Here is a 22,454-nt window from a genome sequence, read left to right as displayed (position 1 = left end):
ATTTTATTTATATTGTATGCATTTTAGTAAAATTGTTCTGAGTAGCTCTGAACTTACCTAAATAAGAATATGCTTTTATAACATAAGGCTAAACAATTTTTACAGATAAAATTCTTTTTAAAATTGCAAGATTTTACTGAACTAGGAGTTGTTCCCTGGCTTCCTAGATTTACTCTTCCCCCCAAGACTGTAAATTATTACTTATAATGTCTAGTTTTATTAAATTCTTACTTGCTTTTATAATTCTGCTTCATTTTAAATGTATCCCCAACTGTAGTTCAAAATTCAGAGCCTCTACATACTGTTTAACTAAGTTCAGATAACCCATACATTCCTATAAATTTTATGTGAAAGCTGGTCTCTAGTTTACCAAACAGTGAAGCATTGCCTTAAAATTTACATGAATCTAAACCTAAACACTTTTCCATCTCCAGTCTTTGTATTAAAATCAGAATTGTCTGCTTGTTTCACAAGCCAGCACTGTCAATAGGCAATCAGATTGAAAGAGCAATTTCTCCCCTACAAAGGTTTTACACAACTCTTCAGAAAACACATAGAGAAAATGTATAGAGATAAATTTTCATCCTAGTGTTTTGCCAGGATACAGTACTTCATTTACCTTTCATCCATTCCAACAAATGTCCAGTGGATCCTATAAACATTGCACAGCATTAGCAGCTTCATTCTAATTCACTCAGCATAATTATTAAGAACCTCCCCAGAAAAAATTATTTAAGAAAGGATGATAATCACTTTGAACTTTTTCATGATTCTCTAATGTAGAAAAGGCACATAATAAATACTGCTGTTAAATAAAGGTGTGGGACCTCCCATTGTAACGTAGTGGAAACAAATCTGACTAGGAACCATGAGGCTGAGGGTTCATTCCCTGGCCTCGCTCAGTGGATTAAGGATCTGGTGTTGCTGCGGCTGTGGTGTAGGCTGGCAGCTGCAGCTCTGATTCGACCCTTAGCCTGGGAACCTCCATATGCCACAGGTGCAGCCCTAAAATAAAAAATAAAAAAATAAAATAAAATAAAAATTAAAAATTTGAAGTTCCCGTTGTGGCTCAGTGGTTAATGAGTCTGACTAGGAACCATCAGTTTGCGGGTTTGATCCCTGGCCTCATTCAGTGGGTTAAGGATCCGGAGTTGCCATGAGCTGTGGTGTAGGTTGCAGATGTGGCTCGAGTGTTGCTGTGGCTCTTGTGTAGGCCAGCAGCTACAGCTCCGATTCGACCCGTAGCCTGTGAACTTCAATATGCCATGGGTGTGGCCCTAAAAAGACAATATATATGTAATAGATAGATGTAAACGAAGTTAAAAAACAAACCAAAAATATTTTATGTCCAAATGTCACTGTATTATCTAAGACACTTATTTATAAAGAAGTAGGACATTTATTCCTCACTAGAGCCCAGAGGAAAAATCAGGGTGACCAGCCTATGCTGAACCATCAATAAACAGACGCTCCATCCTATGTTATGGAGGATTAATATATTGACTGAAAATAAAACTGAATGAGAAACATATTACTCTCAGTGCCAATAAGCAGCAGACATAGATGATTTAGGCAGTGTAAGTAAAATCTCATTGCCTGGTTTATAAAGATATGGATAGTAACCACTGAATATATTCTAATCAGGAATTCCTGTCATGGCTCAGGGGCTAACGAATCTGACTAGGAACCATGAGGTTGCAGGTTCAATCCTTGGCCTTGCTCAGTGGGTTAAGGATCTGGCGTTGCTGTGAGCTGTGGTGTAGGTTGAAGCCATGGCTTGGATCCTGTGTTGCTGTGGCTCTGGTGTAGGCCAGTGGCTACAGCTCTGATTAGACCCCTAGCCTGGGGACCTCCATCCATATGCCATGGGTGTGGCCCTTGAAAAGACAAAAAAAAAAAAAAAATTCTACTCACTAGTAAAGAATTAATAGTGGAATTTCAGGAAAACATGCTCAATGCATAGACCTATTCTATAAAAATGATGAGAATTGTAGTGATCATTTTGCAATAAGTAAGTGTATCAAATCACCCTCAGTATGCCTTAAACTTACACAATGTTGTATGCCAAGTATATTTCAATAAAGCTAGAATAACTTATGAGGTAATTGCCTCAGTACTCTTCATTTTATTATTCTCTGGGACCTAATTCTGTCTCCTTCTCCATGCCATACCCTTCTTTGGGCAATTTTTCCTCACTATTAAAGTGTCAGTCCTCTGTACCCACATAATACTTTATTATATGCTTGGATAGCTCTGACATTTGAGTAATAAACACAGAGATACCCAAAATTGTACTCAAGGACATGAACATTTTCCTGGGAATGAAAAAATCAGGTGTACTACTTATCAAAGCTGTTCTAATAATTAGTACTGCCTGGAACTTCACTGTTGGAAAAGGTAGAGTAGACTAATGAAGAGAGTGAGGGATTATGAATCTAGATAATATAATTCCCCACAAAACTATCTCTGAACTTCTCATCAACACCATGCTGGTTCGATAGATTTCCATAACCGCTCAGTCACGACAATGATACTGCCCTTTCTTTATTATCTAAATTTTCTTTGTTTAGTTATCTTAGCTATAGAAGCATAATGGAGCCTAATCATATTGGCTATCAGTAAAGAATTTCATATTACTGCATCTCTATGTGTGTTACCACTGAATTTCTCTAAATGCTAATAAGTCACTATGTATTTTTTAAAAGGATCACTGAGAGAGGATTGGATAAAGAAGATGTGGTACATATATGCGATGGAATATTACTCAGCCATAAAAAATAACCAAATAATGCTATTTGCAGCAACATGGATGGACCTAGAAATTATCATATTAAGTGAAGTAAACCAGACAAAGACAAATGCCATATGATATTATTTATATGTATAATCTAATAAAAATGATACAAAAGAACTTGTTTGGAAGACAGAAACAGACTCAAAGATTTTGTAGTCAAACTTAGGGTTACTAGCAGGGAAACTGTGGTAGGAATAAATTGGGAGGATGGGGTTGGCACATGCACACTACTACGTAAAGGGTAGATAACTAACAAGAACCTACTCTATAGCACAGGGAGGTCTACTCAATGTTCTGTAGTAACCTATATGGGAAAAAAAGAATAGATATATGTATACGTGTAACTGATTCACTTTACTATAAGTCTAAAACTAATACAAGATTGTAAATCAGCTATATCCCAATAAAATTAAAAATAACTAAATAAAATGAAAAAATTCTGGTCTCTGTATGAAAATAAAATAAATTATTGAAGTTTAAAATTTTATAATATGTAATAATAAATATTTACAATATTTAAAACATAATCTAAACAGGAAATGGCATAAAAAGATAAGGCATAGTGCATTTATTTTCACTATAAGAATAATCAGAAAACTAGACAAAGAATTAGAACCTCTTCTATTTATTGTGAAGCAAGAAGTCACTGGAGTTGCATACTTGCATTTGAGTTATACTAATAAAAAAGGAATATCAGACATAAAGTCACTGAATTGAATAATTTTCTTTGTGATTTTGTATATTTATCTAGCACAGTATTTTTCAAACTGATGTCCTTAGATTTATTCTAGTGAGCATACAAGTCATGTATATAGCACATGATTTCATATTTATTTTAATGATAATCTTTAAAGATATTATATTTCAGATCAAATATAAATATTATCACTAACCTATTTGTTTTATGAAAATTTAAACATATATACTACAAAGTATAATTATTATAAAGGCAAGGTAAAACCGAAAGAGCTGAAACTCTAATTTCTCTCAGCATTCCAATGGGGTGCATGAAGCCTCCTTTATAAAGCGCTGATCCAGAACACCAAGGGTGGTCAACGACCTGCTATGAGCCTTATGGTGTAGATCTGACAATTACATATAAGGAGTTTCTTTATATATTACTGTTATTTGGAAATTTTAGTCCCTTGATTCTGGCTGTGGTCCCTACCCCCTGGCCGAATATTTTATAAAAGTCAGAAAACTGAATACTCAATTCACCTTTGACTTAGAGGGCTGCTTATTCCATTGCAGTTACATTGCCCATTGTAAAGTCCACTTTCTCCTATGAACAAATAGCTGTATTTACATCTATGTTACGGACTTGTCCTTTTACTATTTGTTGTTGTTGTTGTTGTTTTCCTTTTGGATATAAACCAAAATGAGAACAAGCTTAATCTGAATTTAAGTTGTCATTCATGTCAGTTATGGAGTCTAAACAGATTTTGTGGTCTTACTAAACTCTCCAACTTAGGGCCTAGTGCAGGCGATGTTATTGCCTAATGTGTCTCTCTATTTTAATGTGATTTGGGCAAATTCGTATTCATTTTGTTCTGTAAGTTAATGAGAATGGACACAGGGATAATTAATTAGTAAAAGGTATGATAAAATCAAGCAAAGGCCAACAGGATATACAAATGAGAGGCACTGATGCCAAGAGAAAGTTTGAGCAAGCTGAACTTCAATGAATCTCTGCACAACAGATGGTACTGTATTCACACTGCTCGGGTTACTCTCATTGTGAAAGATATTTAATTTAAGCAGTAACATCTTCCATCACATTAAATTAATGTTGATAATTTTAGTACTGACCTTTAGTTAACTTTGTTTTTATATAAATTATGAATTTTGTGGGGTTATAATTGAATGCAAACTACACATTTACATATAGTTTAATGTTAACAAATATTTGTTATAAAATGATTTAAATTATCTGTTGTTTATAACAGTTTTTCTTTAAAAAGGATCTGTAAAACATTCAAATTTGAAAAACACTGATAGGGATATGGGTAAGATGCAATTAACAGTAAACTGCATTAAAATTAGAGTATTAGCTTATACTTTTAAAACAGTAAAACAACCTCTATTGGCTCCTAAATTAGTTGTAATCTTGTAAGGGTAATGGTCATGCTGATAGAGTTAACGTATTTTCAAAAGACTCTTGATTTCTCTTGGAGGTTCTTTCCAATTTAATTTAAGTTTTTCAACCAGGGAGCAGCTCAAATGATTTGTAGTTTCATAAAGCAGTCTGAAAGGCCATTTCATTGGCCATAGGAAATAAACTTAGAATCAGATTCCCTCTACCCAGTCTATGATAGAATGCCACTTTCACAATGAGCCATACAACTTTTATTAGAAATTGCTGTATCACCATAAAACCAAACCCTTCACTATATTTCTGGTCATGCTCAGTGAATAAATATTTATACTATGATTTAAGCATGGTTTATAGACTTTCAAGACCGTCAATCTTAACACTAACATGATTTCTTTATTTCCAAAGACTAATTGCTCTTCTTTTAAGACATTTAAATTATAGTAAAAGAAATGTCTCACATCTCTGGATGCTTTTAATCAGAGATTTCAATTTTGAAAGCTAAGCTGTAGTAAGTATTAATAACAGTTATAAATAGCAACAAAAAATTCTGGGGAGAAAAAGCAGCACCATTTGGGGTTTTTCCCCTGCTTTTTTAAAAAAAAAATATTATTTTTCTTACTTTTACACACACACTTATTTATTGTAAAATTACCTTTAGAAGTTAAAATGTCAATTTAACTGGAATTGTTGCTACTCAAACATCACATATTTCAGGCAGCATTTATTTCCATAAGGACTTTAGCATAAATAAAAATAGAAATGCCTTACATGTCCATATTAGTATAGATGTTGTCACAAATGCTTCAAATGGTTTTAGTTTAATACCCCTGGTTTACTTTTTGCACTTAGTCTTTTTTCTTTCCTCTTCTACACCACTTGTTTATAAAGAAGAGTCTTCAAAAACACTTGAAACAAAATATTCATAAATATGACCACATCAAGTATTAGTTTAGACTTAACATCTGAACTCAAACATGGTAGGCTGCCATTCTTGAAGCTGCAGTTATTAATAAAGACCAGGCCAATTTACATTGTCATGTCTGTGGTTTGGGGAACTATTCATCTAGCTTATTGGTCATCTAAGCCTGAGAAAAACACAAGATTGAAAAGCACCACACATATTATAGTAGATGATTTGTTGCCTAATAAGAAGGGCATCAGTATATTCAATGTATGGGAAGATATATTGCCAAATGAGATTGTCATTGTAAAAGCTGATATTGTGTATTAATATATTGCCAAATGGGAAAAATATTAGTATACTACACTGTAGTTACTTCAATCCAAGATGACTTATAGATGTAAGTAAATCAGCAGTACAAAACCCCAGAGGCTGATGCTTCTCCCACTAAATTTGGAGTAACAGAGTGAATGAAGATTTAAAATACTGCAAAATTACTTTAGAAGAGTTAAATAACTCTTACAACTTCATCTAACATATTTCATTAAAATGTGTTTTCAAGACTCTTATAAGATTCTCTCTGTATATTTGGTACTTAAAACAAAGCGCTTTTATTAATTTATTGTTTGATCACTACAGTAAAAATATAGCCAACAACAAGCAGACCATTAATAATAATAATACCTATGTAGGATTAGAAAATAGGGTTGAGATAAATAAAATACATTTCTAAAACCTTCTAAAAAGTTTTTCTGCCTTCCAGTATTACATGGTAAGTAGTGAACACACTATAAGGAGATAAATTTTCAGATATTTGCCAAAAAAAAATCACTTTAATGATTGTGATTAAATATACAAACACATATGCATATATAATATATGTATTTGGATAGTTTATCAAAAATTGAATTCTCATAATGGAGGAATTTAACAGATTAAATAATATCTAATGATTTTTAATTTATGCTTCACTGTTTCATGTTAAAAAACAAAAAAAGGTATTAGATGAGTTTGGCAAAAGAACAAATTTTGAATTATGATTCCTATTTTAAATTTCCACTTACTAGGGTTACATTTTCTAATGAGGACAGTGAAATTACAAAAGATTTGTTCAAATAAAAATATATAGAGAAAAGAAAACATTCTGCAAATATAATGATCAATGCGAAAAAAGATAAAAAGTCAATATTAAGAAGCACTGTAGTGAATTTAGTAGGAGTTAAGATTTCCAGAATTCAAACGACTTTGCTACCTTCTGGTTATGTAACTTTGAACAAGTTTTGTAAACTCAAAGCATCTCTGTTGCTTCTTCTGTAAAATGGAGTACTAGACACACCCATGACTTTGTTTTATGGATTTTAATTAAAACCTATAGAACTCTAAGAACAATGCTTTGCATAGTGTCAGTAGTAAATTTTTTTTATTATTGTTGCTTTTTAATTTATTGCTTGGTTGTCAAAACGTCCATTCTAACACTTTAATTTCATTCACTACTATGACATCCCTATTATTTCATCCCTCTTTCAGTTAAGTGAGCCAATCACAGTAAATACACTAAAGCTATGCTTTAAATTATAAGACATTTGGCAAAAATTTCAAAAATTAAAATCCAGTCCTGTTTTGTTTCTGAAAACAGTTCCACACAGGTATGCAGTTTACATTTAGCATAAACTCTTTAAATATTTTAATTTAGTCCGCAAGGCTGTTATTTAGGCTGACTTAATAAACATATCAATTCAGCTGCAGTGCTTGAATAAATGCTTTGGATATACAGATACAGCTTCTTTGTGACTAGAAATTTTCTGCCTAGCTACACACATATATACACACACTTGAATGCATGGACACACACACATATCAGTAGCACAGAGTTCAGATATAGATTCTTTTTCATTTAGCTGATTCATGTCTTTTATAGGAATCCATACAAAATAGATATATGTGTGTGTGTCTTCATTTTCACTATATACACGTTTTCTATATATATACATATGTATATACACATGTATGCATTTGTATATAAATAAGTATAAATACAGGGCCCCTTCCCACCTTTTCTTCCCCCTCCTTACCGTGCCTAGGAAATGATACTTTTATCTTTTCATAGCTATTGATCTACCCACTATCACTGAGGAAAAGGACTTTTTTTTTAAACTTCTTGAATAATGTTAATGATCTTAAACTGTATTATTGCCCCAAGTGCTTAATTCTTCTACTTACATTTGAATAGCAAGGCAACTTCAATAATATCATTGCAAATGGAAAAACAATGTTTTGAAATTTTTTTTGTGTGATGGGTTTTTTACTGCAGCAAGGGTTTTTAAGCTAATCATTATAAAGTTGCATTTTAAGTTTGGATGATCTAGTTACCTTAGTAGTATATTTGTCCTTTCTGTTTTCTGTTTTCCAAGATAGGAAACAATTCTTTTTGTTTTCCCTTTAAATTTTATTACTTTCTTTTGTGATTTTAAAACATAGTTTAACTTTATCTCCCCCAACATCCACGACCTATGTTTCTTTCATTTCCTTTCCTTTTTTTTTTTTTTAGCATATTAATACATTGAAATCACATGTGCTTTTCTATAGCAGAACACAAAGCTTTGAAGTGATTTCTCCTGCTTGAGGTAAATGCAGCAATGTTTGAATGTAGCGTATTCTCAAACAGTTTCAATTTCAAGATCTTTTTGAATTCCCTTTTTTTCAGTAGTAATGGTACAAAGTGAAATTGTACTCCACAGGAACACCAAACTTTTTTTCTTAAGTAGAGTAATAAGGAAGGCTTAGAATTAAATTACATAAACTTAACAGGTAGCAAAAATTAACTGTACTTTTTTATTTAAGAAAATGGTTTCAGAGAGTTAGAACAGATGAATAGCTGGTACTATGCAAAATTCTGTCAAGTTGCATAGACACACACACACACACACACACACACTCTCTCTCTCTCTCTCTCTCTCTCTCTCTCTCTCTCAAAATTGAATTTATTGAGGCCAAGGACCAAGAGCTTGATTATTCTTCCCTGAATGTGAGGAGTAAACAGGGAGCAGATTATGAGGGTACATCTTATACATTATCAAATATTGTTTTGGGGGCTGGAATATTCAGGAGTTTATAAAATAAGTAATGATACTTTTTTTTCCTAGCACCAATATTTCAAATGAACATTTTTCCACAGACACAGAAATGTTATTTTTTCTTTTATTGTAGGTCAAATGCAGCATTTATGAGTGGGAATTCCTTAAAATAATTAAACAAATTTAGGCAAACAATAATACATAAAATAAGCAAATTTTATCATTTAAATTAGTGTGTTTAGGTGATTTATAACTGAGTAAATTGAAATAAGTTTTGGAATATTGCTCTATTACTAAGGATATGTTAAATAGTCCAAAAGTGATGATTATTCCTACTTATATGTGAAGTGAGGTTAATGTTGGAAAAGTAATCAATGCTGAGGTACTTAGAGATAAAATGTGATGTTTCGTAATGTACTTTCAGGGCATTTAAAATTTTTTAAGAGTTACTGTTTCAGCTCGAATCCCACATTACTGTTTCAGCTCGAATCCTACATTGCTGTGGCCGTGGCACAGGCCAGTGGCTGTGGCTCCGATTCAACCCCTAGCCTGGGAACTTCCATGTGCCATGGGTGCAGCCCCAAAAAGACAAAAAAAAATTTTTAAAGCTTGCAACAATGTAATGGTCATTAAGTACAAGAAAAACTACTCAACATCATAAATAATCAGGAAAATGCTAATAATAACTAATATATAATTTTAAGTCCATCAAATGGTCAAAAAATTTGAAAGTCTGAAAATACCAACATTGTAGACAACAAACACTGGAAAGAAATTAAGGTTGGTCAACTAGAGTTATTAGCATCAATGTGGGGGAATGTCATGTATAAAAGTAAGGAAAGAAATTTCAGAGAATATGTATAGTAGTAAAATTCAGATTACCAGTTACTTCTCCAGTGGATAAAGTAGTACGTGATTGGAAAGGTGGTGGTAACATCCAATAACCTAAGCCAGATGGTGTGTACAAGGCTGTTTTTATTATCATGCTTTAAATTGTAGATGGCCTATATGTACATGCTTTAGAATTTATAAAATGTTTCAAAATTACAGTAATTAAGAGATACATCAGAGGAATTATCAGGAAAAAAAGAGAAGTGGCCAAAATTGCAGAGTAGGAATACTCTGAGTAGGAATACTCTCCTCTCCTACCATGGAGAGACCAAAATTACAACTATTTACAGAGCAACTATCTATGAGAATGATTCGAAGACTAATAGAAAAAAATTTTCAACAACTAAAGATATATAGAAAGAGCCACATTGAAATGGGTAGGAGGTCAAAGATGAAGAATAGTTGGGACCATACCCCTGGGCCTACATCCCACAAAGGGGAGGATAATCACACAAGGCTGGAGGTATCAGGCTCTTGGATTTCCAACAGTAGTACAAAGCTACAGTAATCAAACCAGCATGGTACTGGCACAAAAATAGATACATGGATCAGTGGAACAGAATAGAGAGCCCAGAAATAAACTAAATTTCTAGGGTGAATTAATCTACAACAAAGAATACAAGACTATACAATGGGGGAAAGATAACCTCTTCAATAGGTGGTGTTGAGAAAAATGGACAACTACATGCAAAAGAATGAAATTAGAACATTTTCTCACACTACATACAAAAATAAACCCAAAATGGATTAAAGACCTAAATGCAAAACTAGATACCATAAAACTCCTAGAAGAAAACACAGTTGGTATCCTTTTTAACATCAGTTTTGGCAATATATTTTTGGGTCTATCTCCTTAGGCAGGGGAAATAAAGAGAAAATAAACAGACAAGACAACATCAAAACAAAATGTTTCTGTGCAGAGAAGGAGGCTATCAACAAAACGAAAAGGTAGCCTACTGAATGTGAGAAAATATTTGCAAATGATATATCCAATAAGGGTTAATATCCAAAATACACAAAAGAACTCTCACAACTGAACATTATGAAAACAAATAATCCAATTAAAAATGGGCAGAAGATATGAATAAACATTTTTCCAAAGAAGACATACAGATGGCCAACAGACACATGGAAAGATGCTCAACATAACTAACCATCAGGTAAATGTAAATCAAATACACAATGAGATACCACCTCATGTCTGTCAGAATGGCTGTCATCAAAACAACAAATAACAAGTGTTCATGAGGATTTGGAGAAAAGGAATCCTTGTGCACCTATGGAGAGATCATAAATTGGTGCATCCACTATGGAAAATGGTGTAGAGGGGATTCCCATTGTTCTCAGGGGTAAAGAACCTGACCAGTATCACTGAGGATGTGGGTTCAATCCCTGGCCTCACTCAGTGGGTTAAGGATCTGGCATTTCCATGAGCTGTGGTGTAGTTTGCAGTAATGGCTTGGACCCACATTGCTGTGGCTGTGGTGTAGGCCATCAGCTACAGCTCCGATCCGACTCCTAGCTTGGGAACTTCCATGTGCCCCAGGTGTGGCCCTAAAAAACCCCCCAATAAACAAACCCTCTTCCCCCCGCCCCAAAAAAAAACAGTACAGAGTTTTCTTAAAAAATTAAAAATAGAACTATCGAATGATCCAGTAATTTCATTTCTGGGTATTTACCTGAAGAAAACAAAAACACTAATTCCAAAAGATAATGCATTTTGGTATTTGTAATAGCATTATTTATAGCCAAGATATAGATACAACCTAAATGTCCACTGATTGATGAACAGATAAAGAAGATGTGATATATATGCACAATAAAATATAACTTGGGCACAAAAATGAAATTTTGCCATCTATAATGACATGAATGGATGTAGAGGGTAGTATGCTAAGGGAGATAGGTCAGCCAGAGAAAGACAAATACTGTATGTTCTTCCTTATATGTGGAATCTTAAAAAACAAAACAAAGAAACAATGAAAACAGACTCATAGATACAGAGAAAAAACTGATAAAATTGTCAGAGGGTAGTGGAGCGGGTGGTTGGGTGATATAGGTGAAATAAATAAAGAGGTCCAAACCTCCAGTTATAAAATAAATAAGCCACTGGGATATAATATACAGCATAGGAAATATGGTCAAAAATATTATAATTACTGTTTAAGGACAGGTGATGGTTAGAGTGGTGATCATTTCATAAAGTATGCAAATATCAAATCACTATGTAGTTCACCTGAAACTAACATCATATTGTATGTCAACTATATTTCATTTTTTTTTTTAAAGAAGGAAAAAGCTCTTTGCTGGTCAATCTCAGCAAAGAGCGAGAGGGCAAAACTCAGAGCAGACATAAAAAAATGGCGGGTTGAATGAAAAGAAAACATGATACCTGTGACAGTTTTAACAGTTCAATCTGTTATCTGAATGATAATTATGATATAGCCTACCTGCTACAAGATTCTATAACCAAGGTGCTTTTGTCCGTAATAATTTATTTTAGAACACACTGAGTATTTCTACAGGGAGTATAAAAGGAGGAAAGTTTTCATTTTGTTTTGTTTTTCTCTTTAGTCATTCTTTAGATATGAAATCATTCATATTCTTTGGATATGAAACCATCAGTACATTTTGATAATAATTACTGACAACAACACTCTGGCCTTAGCTGAAGAGACTTATTAAAATTTGAGCTAATAATTGACTAGTTATATATGATCACAGAGAATGACAAAATATACAAAGTTATCAGAAAATATCCCCTATGGATATCCTGGAGGCTTTTATGGCATTAACCATGAGATTTAAGGGATATAATAGGGGTTGTTTTCTATCTTGCTGGGACATGGCCCATTTGGTTGCTCTTACCAAAATATGATCTAACATCTTCTCTTTCCCATGGAGACAATAACTACATTGTGAGCAGCAAGATGGAGTTCTATGGGCTTTAATTGGGTTCTTCCCTGTTGTCTCAAGAAATTGCTCTCTGCTCAGTAATTTTCTTACACTGTGAACTAACAAAGCGAATGCTCAAGTTAGTGTTAGATCCATTACAATTTAGCCCTTTTTGTGTGCAAATAAGTTCAGAGAATGTCTAGTCTTAAATTAAAATCTAATTTCTAAGCAAAAAGCCTTAAAATCTTTCCTGAAGAGAAAATCCTTACTTGGTAACAGGTCTTATTTTAAAACATGCTTTTTAAATAACTAATAATAATTGATTGATAGGGAGAAAACAAGTTTAAATGAAAGTAGGACTCTAAAATCCTTGTTTCTAAAAAAAATAGACGTGTTCACAATAAACAATATCATCAAGAATATAAATACAGGATTTCCCATTGTGGTGCAGCAGAAACGAATCTGACTGGTATCCATGAGGACGTGGGTTCAATCCCTGGCCTACCTCAGTGGATTAAGAATCGGCTTGGCTGTGAACTGTGGTGTGGTCATAGACGCAGCTTGAATCCTATATTATTGTGGCTGTGGCTGTGGTGTAGGCCAGCAGCTGCAGCTCCAATTTGACCCCTAGCCTGGGAACTTCTATATGCCTCAGGTTTGGCCCTAGGAGAAAAAAAAAAAAAAAAAGAATATAAATATAGAAAAAACAAATAAAATGCTCTTAGTAGAATCTAATTTCTAAGCACAATAATTTGAAGTGAAGATGTAGCTTTCCTTGTTCACTTAATACTGAACCCCTATATATCACTACAAATTTCAGGAATATTTATGACAGAGTCATTTGTTAGGAGGGGGGTCTACATGAAGATGCTCAGTGACAGTTAATAACATTTTCAAATCATGTCTAAGGTTGCTTATTATGTATGGGACACAGTTAGATGTATGAGAAAAACTGTTGTTTCATCATCTAATTTTGGAGTTGACTCATGTACATGAAGATGCTCAGTGACAGTTAAGGTCGGTGATTTTTCACACATTCAGTGTTTAAAATGAAATCACCATCACTTGGGGTCATTAGGGTCTGTGTCACCTTCTCATAAGAAGCTGGACTTGAGATATATTATGAAATATGGGTAAATTCAAGGAAAGTATTTTAGTCAAGGTTTAGAAGCTGAAAAAAAGAGGTGAAAGTAAACATGAGCAAGCCATCGCAGAGGAATGGACAGTGGGCTGGCCTAACAGAAGCAGGGTGCATTAAGTGGTAGTAAGCATAGATGTTGAAAGGTAAATTGAACTGGATCACATAGGACCTTAAATTTGGATTTCTCAGGCAGATAATGTCTTAAATACAGTCTTATATATACAGTAGATGTCCAATGAATAAATGAATGCATTTCCTTAAGAATTATAAAGACATATAAAAATGCTAATAATGATGTTTTCTTGCCAACAGAGAGAATAATGACAGGTCAACAGAACTGATTAAGGCACCAGAATTACTGGTAGCATCAATAATAAATTTGATTTCATTGCCAGTGTGGAGGCTTACATTCACCATGTTCACTATTTTCAAAAACCTTATAGAGAAGAAGAATTTATTTTATCTTAGGGAAACTATGAAAAAAAAGAACATATTTTCTCAATATTATCAAATTTCCATTACTATACCAAGTGTTGCAACCAACTGTGGAATATTATTCATAGAAATCAGGTTAATGGGCTGCAAGAAAACTTTCTAAATTAAATTGTTAATAATCAGGATGGCCTCTTATTATTTTAACTTTCTCTAAAAAAATGCATTATCATTCAATTGATATCACTTTTGGAGTGAACATTACCTACATGTAATCAAGGCATGATGAAAACAAGAGTTGCTCCCAAAACCAAAAAGAATAAATTGAAGTGTGTAAGACATGACCCTAAATAGCCTAAGGTCATCTTGCTAATAGAGTTTTAGATAGATATGAAGTATTTTGTGACTGCCTTGAGGACTACGTAGAAATATTAACAAGTCAAAACATGACTGTATTTTCTGACTTCATCCATAGCTAATATTTCACAATCATTCAAGTACAATTAGTTTAAAAATACAATTAGTTTCTGTAGTTAAATTTCTCTCATACCTTGAATTTCTGTATAAAATTCAGTTACAATCAGATGACACTCCTGAAACTCCTGATCTTAATTTTGCTTGCCTTAGAAATGGACATATTAATTTCTATGTCAGTGGCTTTGATCAGATAAGGGCATGATAAAATAAGATAAAGCACACACATCTTTAAAAAAAGCTGGATATATTATAGTTTAGATTGGGCCAAACCATGTAGTGGGAAAGATATGAATTTTCAAGTTCAGGTAAAAAGCTTTTTTTTCCTCATTGGATCAAGTTCTGTCCCTTAAAGATCCTAATTCTTTATAAGCATGATACAGAATCTCGCTCTCCCAAAATATACAAACATTTCATACAGTTTTATACCAAAATATACAAACATCTCATACATTTTATACCAAAAAAACCAAAATAACCCAGTTAAAAAATGGTCAGAAAATCTAAACAGACATTTCTCCAAAGACAGACAGTCGGCCAAAAAGCACATGAAAAATGTTCAGAATCTCTGTCTCAAAGTGAGAAAACTGGCTCAATAATAATACGCTATTATATTTTTGTCCATAGAGTGAGATGGTGCTGTAGACAAGACGTTTGAATTTGTTATTAGTTACTCCCAGCTTTAGGCTCCCAGCCTAAATGTGGAAGTGGCCCAGGGAGGGTCCAGTTGTGCACACAGCCAAGAATTTTCAACCATGACTTTCCAGCTTTCCTCAATGTTTTTTTTTTTAAGGAACAGAATTATCTCTACTCTCCATTTTGGAATAATATAGAAAAATGTCACCAGCTATCCAATACCCTTGTTCTGGAACATTCAGGGAGATTTTGAGGGATGATAGCTTTCTCCTTATCTGTCAGTGTGCAATGAAATATTACACCATTGGGAATGGAGCATGAGGATAACTGGGAGTTGCAGAAATTTTCTACACACAGTTGAAGATTTTTTTCCTGCAAAGTCATATGTAATAGACCTCAGTTCCAATCAAGTTTCTAATATTCTTTGATTAATAGTTCTGAGAGAAAACTGGATACAACACACAAAGGGGCAGAGAAGAATATTTTCTTCAAAGTGACGGTTAACTTAGCACTTGAGTTTGACATGTGTGTATGTGTGTGTGCATGTGTGTATGTAGAATATATAATTAGTTTACATAAGCACATGTTAAATTTTGGTAATCTGTTATTTTGTTTGGAGTTATATCACTTAGGAAGTCATCAGTAACCCTTAAACATTACATGAGTAGTAGTGGAAAGCTCTTTGTTTTTCTGTTGAGAGTGAGATAGTCACATTTGAGCTGGCAAAATTTGTTAGAGTTGTAAAGAACTTTTCCAAGTCATACAAGTGGTTAGACTGAAATTAGGAAACCTTTCCTTTCTGGGTTTCAGGATATGAATCACTCAGAGAAGCATTTGAAGCACATGGCCTTGTCTTAAGTTTATGATTTTTAAATTAAAATAAAACTAGAATTTATATTAATTTAAAGAACTATATATATATAATAAATGGAAGAAAAAACAGAAAAATCTAGACAGAACTCAAAAAGGGTCATTTTAATTCCTTTACAACAATGCCCAAAATGTAATATTTGTATCTCAGTCAAATGATGCTTCATTCAGTGGCTTATTAAAAACAGAGTTCACTGGCCCATATGTACTTTGACATTTTTTAAAAGTGAATTTATTTAACTGATTTTAATCATACTTTATTATAATGGTCATAAGGTGTTAGGATGGGAAGAAAGCTATTATTCTGAAGTAGTATCAAAGTTTTATCTCTGGAGGATAAAAAGCCTAATAATAAAAACACACACAAAAAATTGACGTGATCTTAGCAATCTTTAGTTACTTTATTATTCTAAGCTGTGTCCTATTATTTTTGTTTATAGGTTTGCTAAAATTATTTGTTCACAGAATAAATTTAATTACATATAAACCAAGATAGGCCCAAGTGAGAATGTTAAATCAAGATGAGAAAAAGGGGAATTGTTCTCAGAATTTGCTGTCTAACCTAGGTAAACATATTTGTCTTTTCCTTTAATAGCGATCATGGAGTGAATTTGTTTATTGCAATTTGATCATAACTGAGAAGTGCTACCAGTAATATTGTGGTGTTACCCAAAATAAAAGCCTCCTGAGGGCAAGTACAAAGCCACATTCCCTATAAAACTAGTTTTGTTCATATCTATATTTATAAGTGTATGAACATTTCATATAGGCAAGCACTATGCTTAATTGGGGTTATAGAAATGTCTTGGGCTGCTTCTCTATTTTGTATTTCAATCACCATTGTCAGACCCAAGTAGGGCAGGAGGATGTATCCAGCAATAGATTTTCATGACTGGATTAGTTTAACAGCTACAAATTGCAATATGTGCAGTGAGGGTGGCTGTTCTATGGGTTGGTAGTTGGGATAGGCAAAGTCTATGAAGAGGCATGGAGATTAAGTTTAAATACCTTTTGAGATAGTTTAGGTCTATGCCTCTCTGAAGCATCTCTGGAAGTGGTGAGGAATGGCTAAGGCTTAGTTCAAGGTTTTTTTTTTTTTTTTTTTTTTTTTAAATGCTTATTTTATTTCAAACCCACTGAGTCTTAAATTTTTGAGTAATTCAGAATCTAAAATATTCAAAATTATATTTTACCAACAACACAAGTTAGTAAAATAAAAATAATGATATAATTTATAAATGTTCTTACCTTTACATCTTTGACATTCATCCTTGTTCCTTCTTTGCCAACAAAGATATCATCAATGTCCACAAGGATGTACCTGTCCAAAGACAACATCAGTCTCTTCCCTGACAGGAAGGAGATGGCATCTATGAAGATGAGCCTGTGCAGCCAAAAGTTTAAGTTGTTGCCGAAAAGAACTCGCTGAATTCCATCATGGAGCCCCAGGTCCTGAATCACTGTCGCATAGAGTGGTTTGCTAGACAAGGATGGAAGGGATTTTTCTGTCTGTAATTCAGTTAAAAGCACAGGCTGGTAGGTTGAATGATTATATTGGAAAATTGTCCAGTCTTCCCCAGGAAGAGGGCCTTTCTCAACCTTGGGCGCTTTGGTAATATGCAGCAAAGGAGACTGAGGGTTGACAAAACAGTCCTTTAGAGCTAGATTATTGAAAAGATTTAATGGAAAACCTTTTAATTGTGTACTTGGTGAGCTGTTTTCATTGGCTTTATGAAAACCAATTATACTAACACTGTATTCCACACAGTATTTTTCTAAAAGCTCTCGATTCCATGAGTCCATGCTGACGTACTTCAGAATATTTTCATAAATCACTAAAATATATTTCCCTTGGCCATTATCTGTAAGAGGAGGTATGTCTCCTTTGCCAGGGGCAATGACCATGTGATACTGGAATCGGCTGGACTCCAAGATAGCGATGATATCTTGACCGAGTTGAGAGTACTGGCTCTCCACAAACAGGAGGACAACAGGATCAGTTTTGGATGTGTCAATAGGTTTAACTGTCTTCAGCTCCATTGACCGATAGGGTAGGATTTTAACATCAGTGCATTCTGCTTCTGCAGTGGTTTCAATAAGTGTCATTTCCTGTTTATAGCCAGAGTAGAGAAAATAGGCAGAAATGACAATGCTCACCAAGCAAAAGGTAGCTAAGAGAACAATCAAGGTTCGAAAACTTCTCCGAAGCTTCACAATAAGATTCATTTTTTAAAATACTGCTTTGGAAGTCTTTTCCGAGTTCTTTTCCTAAAGTGCCATTGTGAATAAAGTATGAGATGGTACAAATGCCACTTCCCAAAAATTCATGTAACCATTGCAAACCATGTAAAATGTTTGATGGGATTGCAAGTTAAAGCCGGGGGACAATGGACCAGGAGAGTGAAAGCTGAAGAGATTTTGAGTATGTCCAAAACCAAAGATTGCTGTAGAGTCCTTTAAACATTATCTGAAAAAGAGGAAAAATGTAATGATATATAAGAATGACATATAAGAAACATGCAAATCAAAGATAATTTTACTGTATTAATATCCTAATTTTTTTTTTGCCTTTTTTTTTTTTTTTTTAAGGGCCATACCCGCAGCATATGAAAGTTCCTAGGCTAGGGGTTGAATTGGAACTAAAGCTACCGGCTCACGCCACAGCCACAACACTGGATCCAAGACACGTCTGCAACCTACACCACAGCTCATGCATGGAAACGCCAGATCCTTAACTCACTGAGCGAGGCCAGGGATCGACCTGCATCCTCATGGATCCTAGTTGGGTTCGTTACCCCTGAGGCACAACAGGAACTCACAATACGCTGAAGTATTAGTAGCCTGATGTTTACAGTCTAGATTTTACTATTTAGAGCATAGTAGATTTTTTCATGTCCTCAAGAATATAAAACGCTATTTGATTTTGCCAAAATATCCATATACATAGAAACACAGAGTGAGATCATTTTTCAAACATCTCAAAAAAAGGGGATAAGATAAAAGAAAACTTCAGTGTAAAATGGTAATACCATAAAACTGGCCTCTTCAAGGCTAGTAAACATTAAATACATATAGAATTAGGAAAAAATCAGGTATCCATGTGGGGTTTGGAGCAGTGGGACATGCTCTTAAATATCTACTTAAGTAACTGGAGTGCCAAGCCGAGGGAACAATTTTGTCTTAAATATATAGTATTTAAGATTTTTCCCTTTAGTCACACATTCTTTGCTGAAGTCACAGGGAGACACTGGCCTTCTGCAGTATAACAGCCAAAATAGACAGTATTTCTCTTTCTCCATTCTTAGAAGCAAAGTGGGAGAAAATCTATGGGAGAAAGAAAAAAATGGAACGAGTGATTTCAGATCTTTCTACTGAAGTAGAGGTCAGCAGCCTAGATGAGAAGAAAAACGTTGACATGTTTTTCTCAGAGCATATTCCTAAATTTGGCTGATTTCCATAATCAGAATTAAAATTGTTTTCCTTTAGTAATTTTTATCCAACAAGCAAATGCTCTATTTTTCTGATCACTATCATTCAAAGAAAAAATTATAGAAAGCATTTTTAAAAAAATTCCCAAATTGCTTCATCACAAATGGACATAAGTTTTACATTACTTTTTTGTGTGTGTTTTTACTTGTATGGATGACTGATTCTTAGTGAATTCCTTTCTATGCAAATTTTTTTCACTCCCCTAAAACCCGTGTTCTACTCCTTATGGGTTTTGCTATTTGCCAATTTGCCAAAATAATGTCCCAGGAAAGTAACCAAAATAGTTCATGTTTTCAGTCTGTGATACATATACTTTAAGGTGTGTATTATTGACATACTATATCATAGAAAATCAAATTAGTATGTTTTGTAACATGGAAGATGTATATTCCATCACATATTTTGGTTTTTAAATTTTTTTTCAATTTGAGGATTCTGAATAATTAATGATATTAGTGATTAAAAGATTATAAGATTAAATGATTAAATATATCAATACCTCCATTTTATATTTCTATGTTCTGAAATACATTTTTTCTACTTAGTAAATTAAAATTAAAAAATCAGTAAGTAGTTGAACTAACATTTCTTTTTGTTTTAGGTTTTTGGAAAAAAAATTTAAAGCAATCTCAAAAAAGTCAATTTAAAATTTTCAAAATTTCTACCAAATATTTTAATTCTTCAGATTCCAAATATATAAATATACCTGAATTTTTCCCTTTGAAAGAGTAAACCTGTTTAAAAATCTTCACAGTAATTTCACATTCACTTTAAAGGTAAATTAACTCCACATGCTAGGGACTTACTAATACCTTGTCATCCAATATAATTTTTTAGGATGATCATTTGCTCCTCCAAAACCTTTCAATTGTTTTAAAGTTCTATTCACTTTAAACAAATTGAATTATATTTTACTAAAAAAAAAAATACAGTGATAGGCTTAGGTTTAGTATAAAATATATAAACCAATCACAGTCTACCCTCCACTTTTACATATGTCTGAAAATGTTCTATAAATCTTAAAAATAAAAATCAAATTTATATAATAAATGTTGAAAAAGATTTGGAATTTGCCAAGGAAAATCATCCAGTTTGGCATTGTATTCATTCCCAGACTTCTTCAATTTCATGTATTTGATTAAAAAACCCATTTAAGTAAATAAGAATTAGTCCCACTCCTACCCCCACCTTCCATCACCCCACAAAAATAGAAACCTTTTATTTTTTTTTCTTTTTAGGGCCACACCTGTGACACATGGAAGTTCCCAGGCTAGGGTTCAAACTGGAGCTTCAGCTGCTGGCCTATGCCACAGCCCTGGCAATGCCAGATCTGATCCAATCTTCTACCTACACCACAGCTTGTGACAGTGCCAGATCCTTAACCCACTGAGTGAAGCCAGGGATCGAACCCACAGCATACTCTTGGATACCAGTCGGGTTCTTAACCTGCTGAGCCACAATAGGAACTCCAAAAGTAGAAATCAAATTCACATATTTTGGTGGTTCAGACTACATTCAATCAGGAATTTGAAAAGAAACTAAGTGCATGAGAAGTTAATATTTATTAAATCCTTATCTGTTCTGACATCAAAAATGTGATTTTTATTTTTGAATGTACAAAGGATGAGATGTCAGTTTTGCATATTAGAACAGCTCATCCTAATATGCAATAGTGAAAAAGAAATACAAAGCATATGGGACTCGAATCTGCCAACCAAAAGAATAAATAACATTTAAATGTGACATTTATTTAACATTAATATGTTCAGAGTTAGAAGAATGATAGATGCATATTACCACCACTCTAGATGTATGTTTGACTCTGTGTGTATGTGTGATTATCGAAAGAGTTATACTTTCCATTCAATCCTCCCACTTATTTTTCCCTGGCAAAAGTTGGCCACTGGAGGTGAGAAAGCCTGGACAATAAAAGATGAAGTAACAGAGAGGTTTACTTATGTTTTATGTCTGAGATAAGAGTTGGTTTGGCATTGCTTGGGATGCCAAAGAGATGTATGTAATACATATGTTTGGGGAGAGGAAAAATTCTCCCCCAACCCACTTGGTTCTTTTGGTTGGTCTAATAATTAAAATGGAAAAAAAAGAAAGAAAAAAGACATTAGCAGGAGAAAATCAAATTTAATTTCATAGTATAGAGGCCTCATAGATATAGGACCTAAAAAGTGACAAAAGCAGGCAGATTTTATACCTTTTACTCAAAGAAAGAAGGCATTTGAGAATTGACAAGACAAAGGAATTTGGGCTTGGGTACTACTAGTTAGTGAAGAATTTTAGGAGCATTTGTTTACACAGCCTTTCCACCCTGAATTCCCTGTCTCTGCTGGTAAGGATGCCTCCCTCCTCTAGGTGCAGGGAGGGTACCTTTCACATGGCAGATTTATTTCCTCATTCCTGGAAACAAAGGAGAGGTAGAGTGTTTTTGTACTGGCTGTTTAAGTTACTTTAATTCAAAATAGTCAAAATGCCACTTGGGCATATTTTGGGGTGGCCTGCCCTGAGCTCCAACAATATATGTTGGTCTCTGCCCCCAGTTCCTGCACAGAGCTCTTAAATCACTTGTAATTTTCCTGGGTGATATGATTGTCTTTTGTCCTAATGAGGCAACACTTAGTGGGTTCCTGGATGGGAGCCGGACACCACAAAGACCAGACAATTATTAAAAGCTTGGAACTCTAAGCCCAGCCCCATCCTCTGGAAAGGGGAGAAGGGCTAGAAATGATTGCTCATACCTGTGCAATGAA

The 22,454-nt window shown here is 33.8% G+C and overlaps 1 protein-coding gene across 2 annotated transcripts in view; it reads right to left on the bottom strand.

Annotated features, from left to right (window-relative positions):
• Nucleotides 1–22,454, bottom strand: part of NDST4 (N-deacetylase and N-sulfotransferase 4) — a 243,333-nt gene that overhangs the window by 196,381 nt on the left and 24,498 nt on the right. For both annotated transcript variants that reach the window (XM_021101659.2, XM_084973092.1), the window contains exon 2: nt 17,452–18,670. In XM_021101659.2, coding sequence (XP_020957318.2) covers nt 17,452–18,429 — 978 coding nt within the window. In that variant the 5' untranslated portion in view covers nt 18,430–18,670. The remainder of the gene's footprint in view (nt 1–17,451; nt 18,671–22,454) is intronic.

This window comes from Sus scrofa, chromosome 8 (assembly GCF_054392235.1).
Source record: "Sus scrofa isolate SSC_HxYL_T2T_F1_AM1 chromosome 8, Sscrofa_HxYL_maternal_Yorkshire_Landrace_v2.0, whole genome shotgun sequence".
Taxonomy (NCBI): Eukaryota; Metazoa; Chordata; class Mammalia; order Artiodactyla; family Suidae; genus Sus; species Sus scrofa.
Note: the sequence above shows the minus strand (reverse complement) of the source record. Positions and strands in the feature narration are given on the sequence as shown.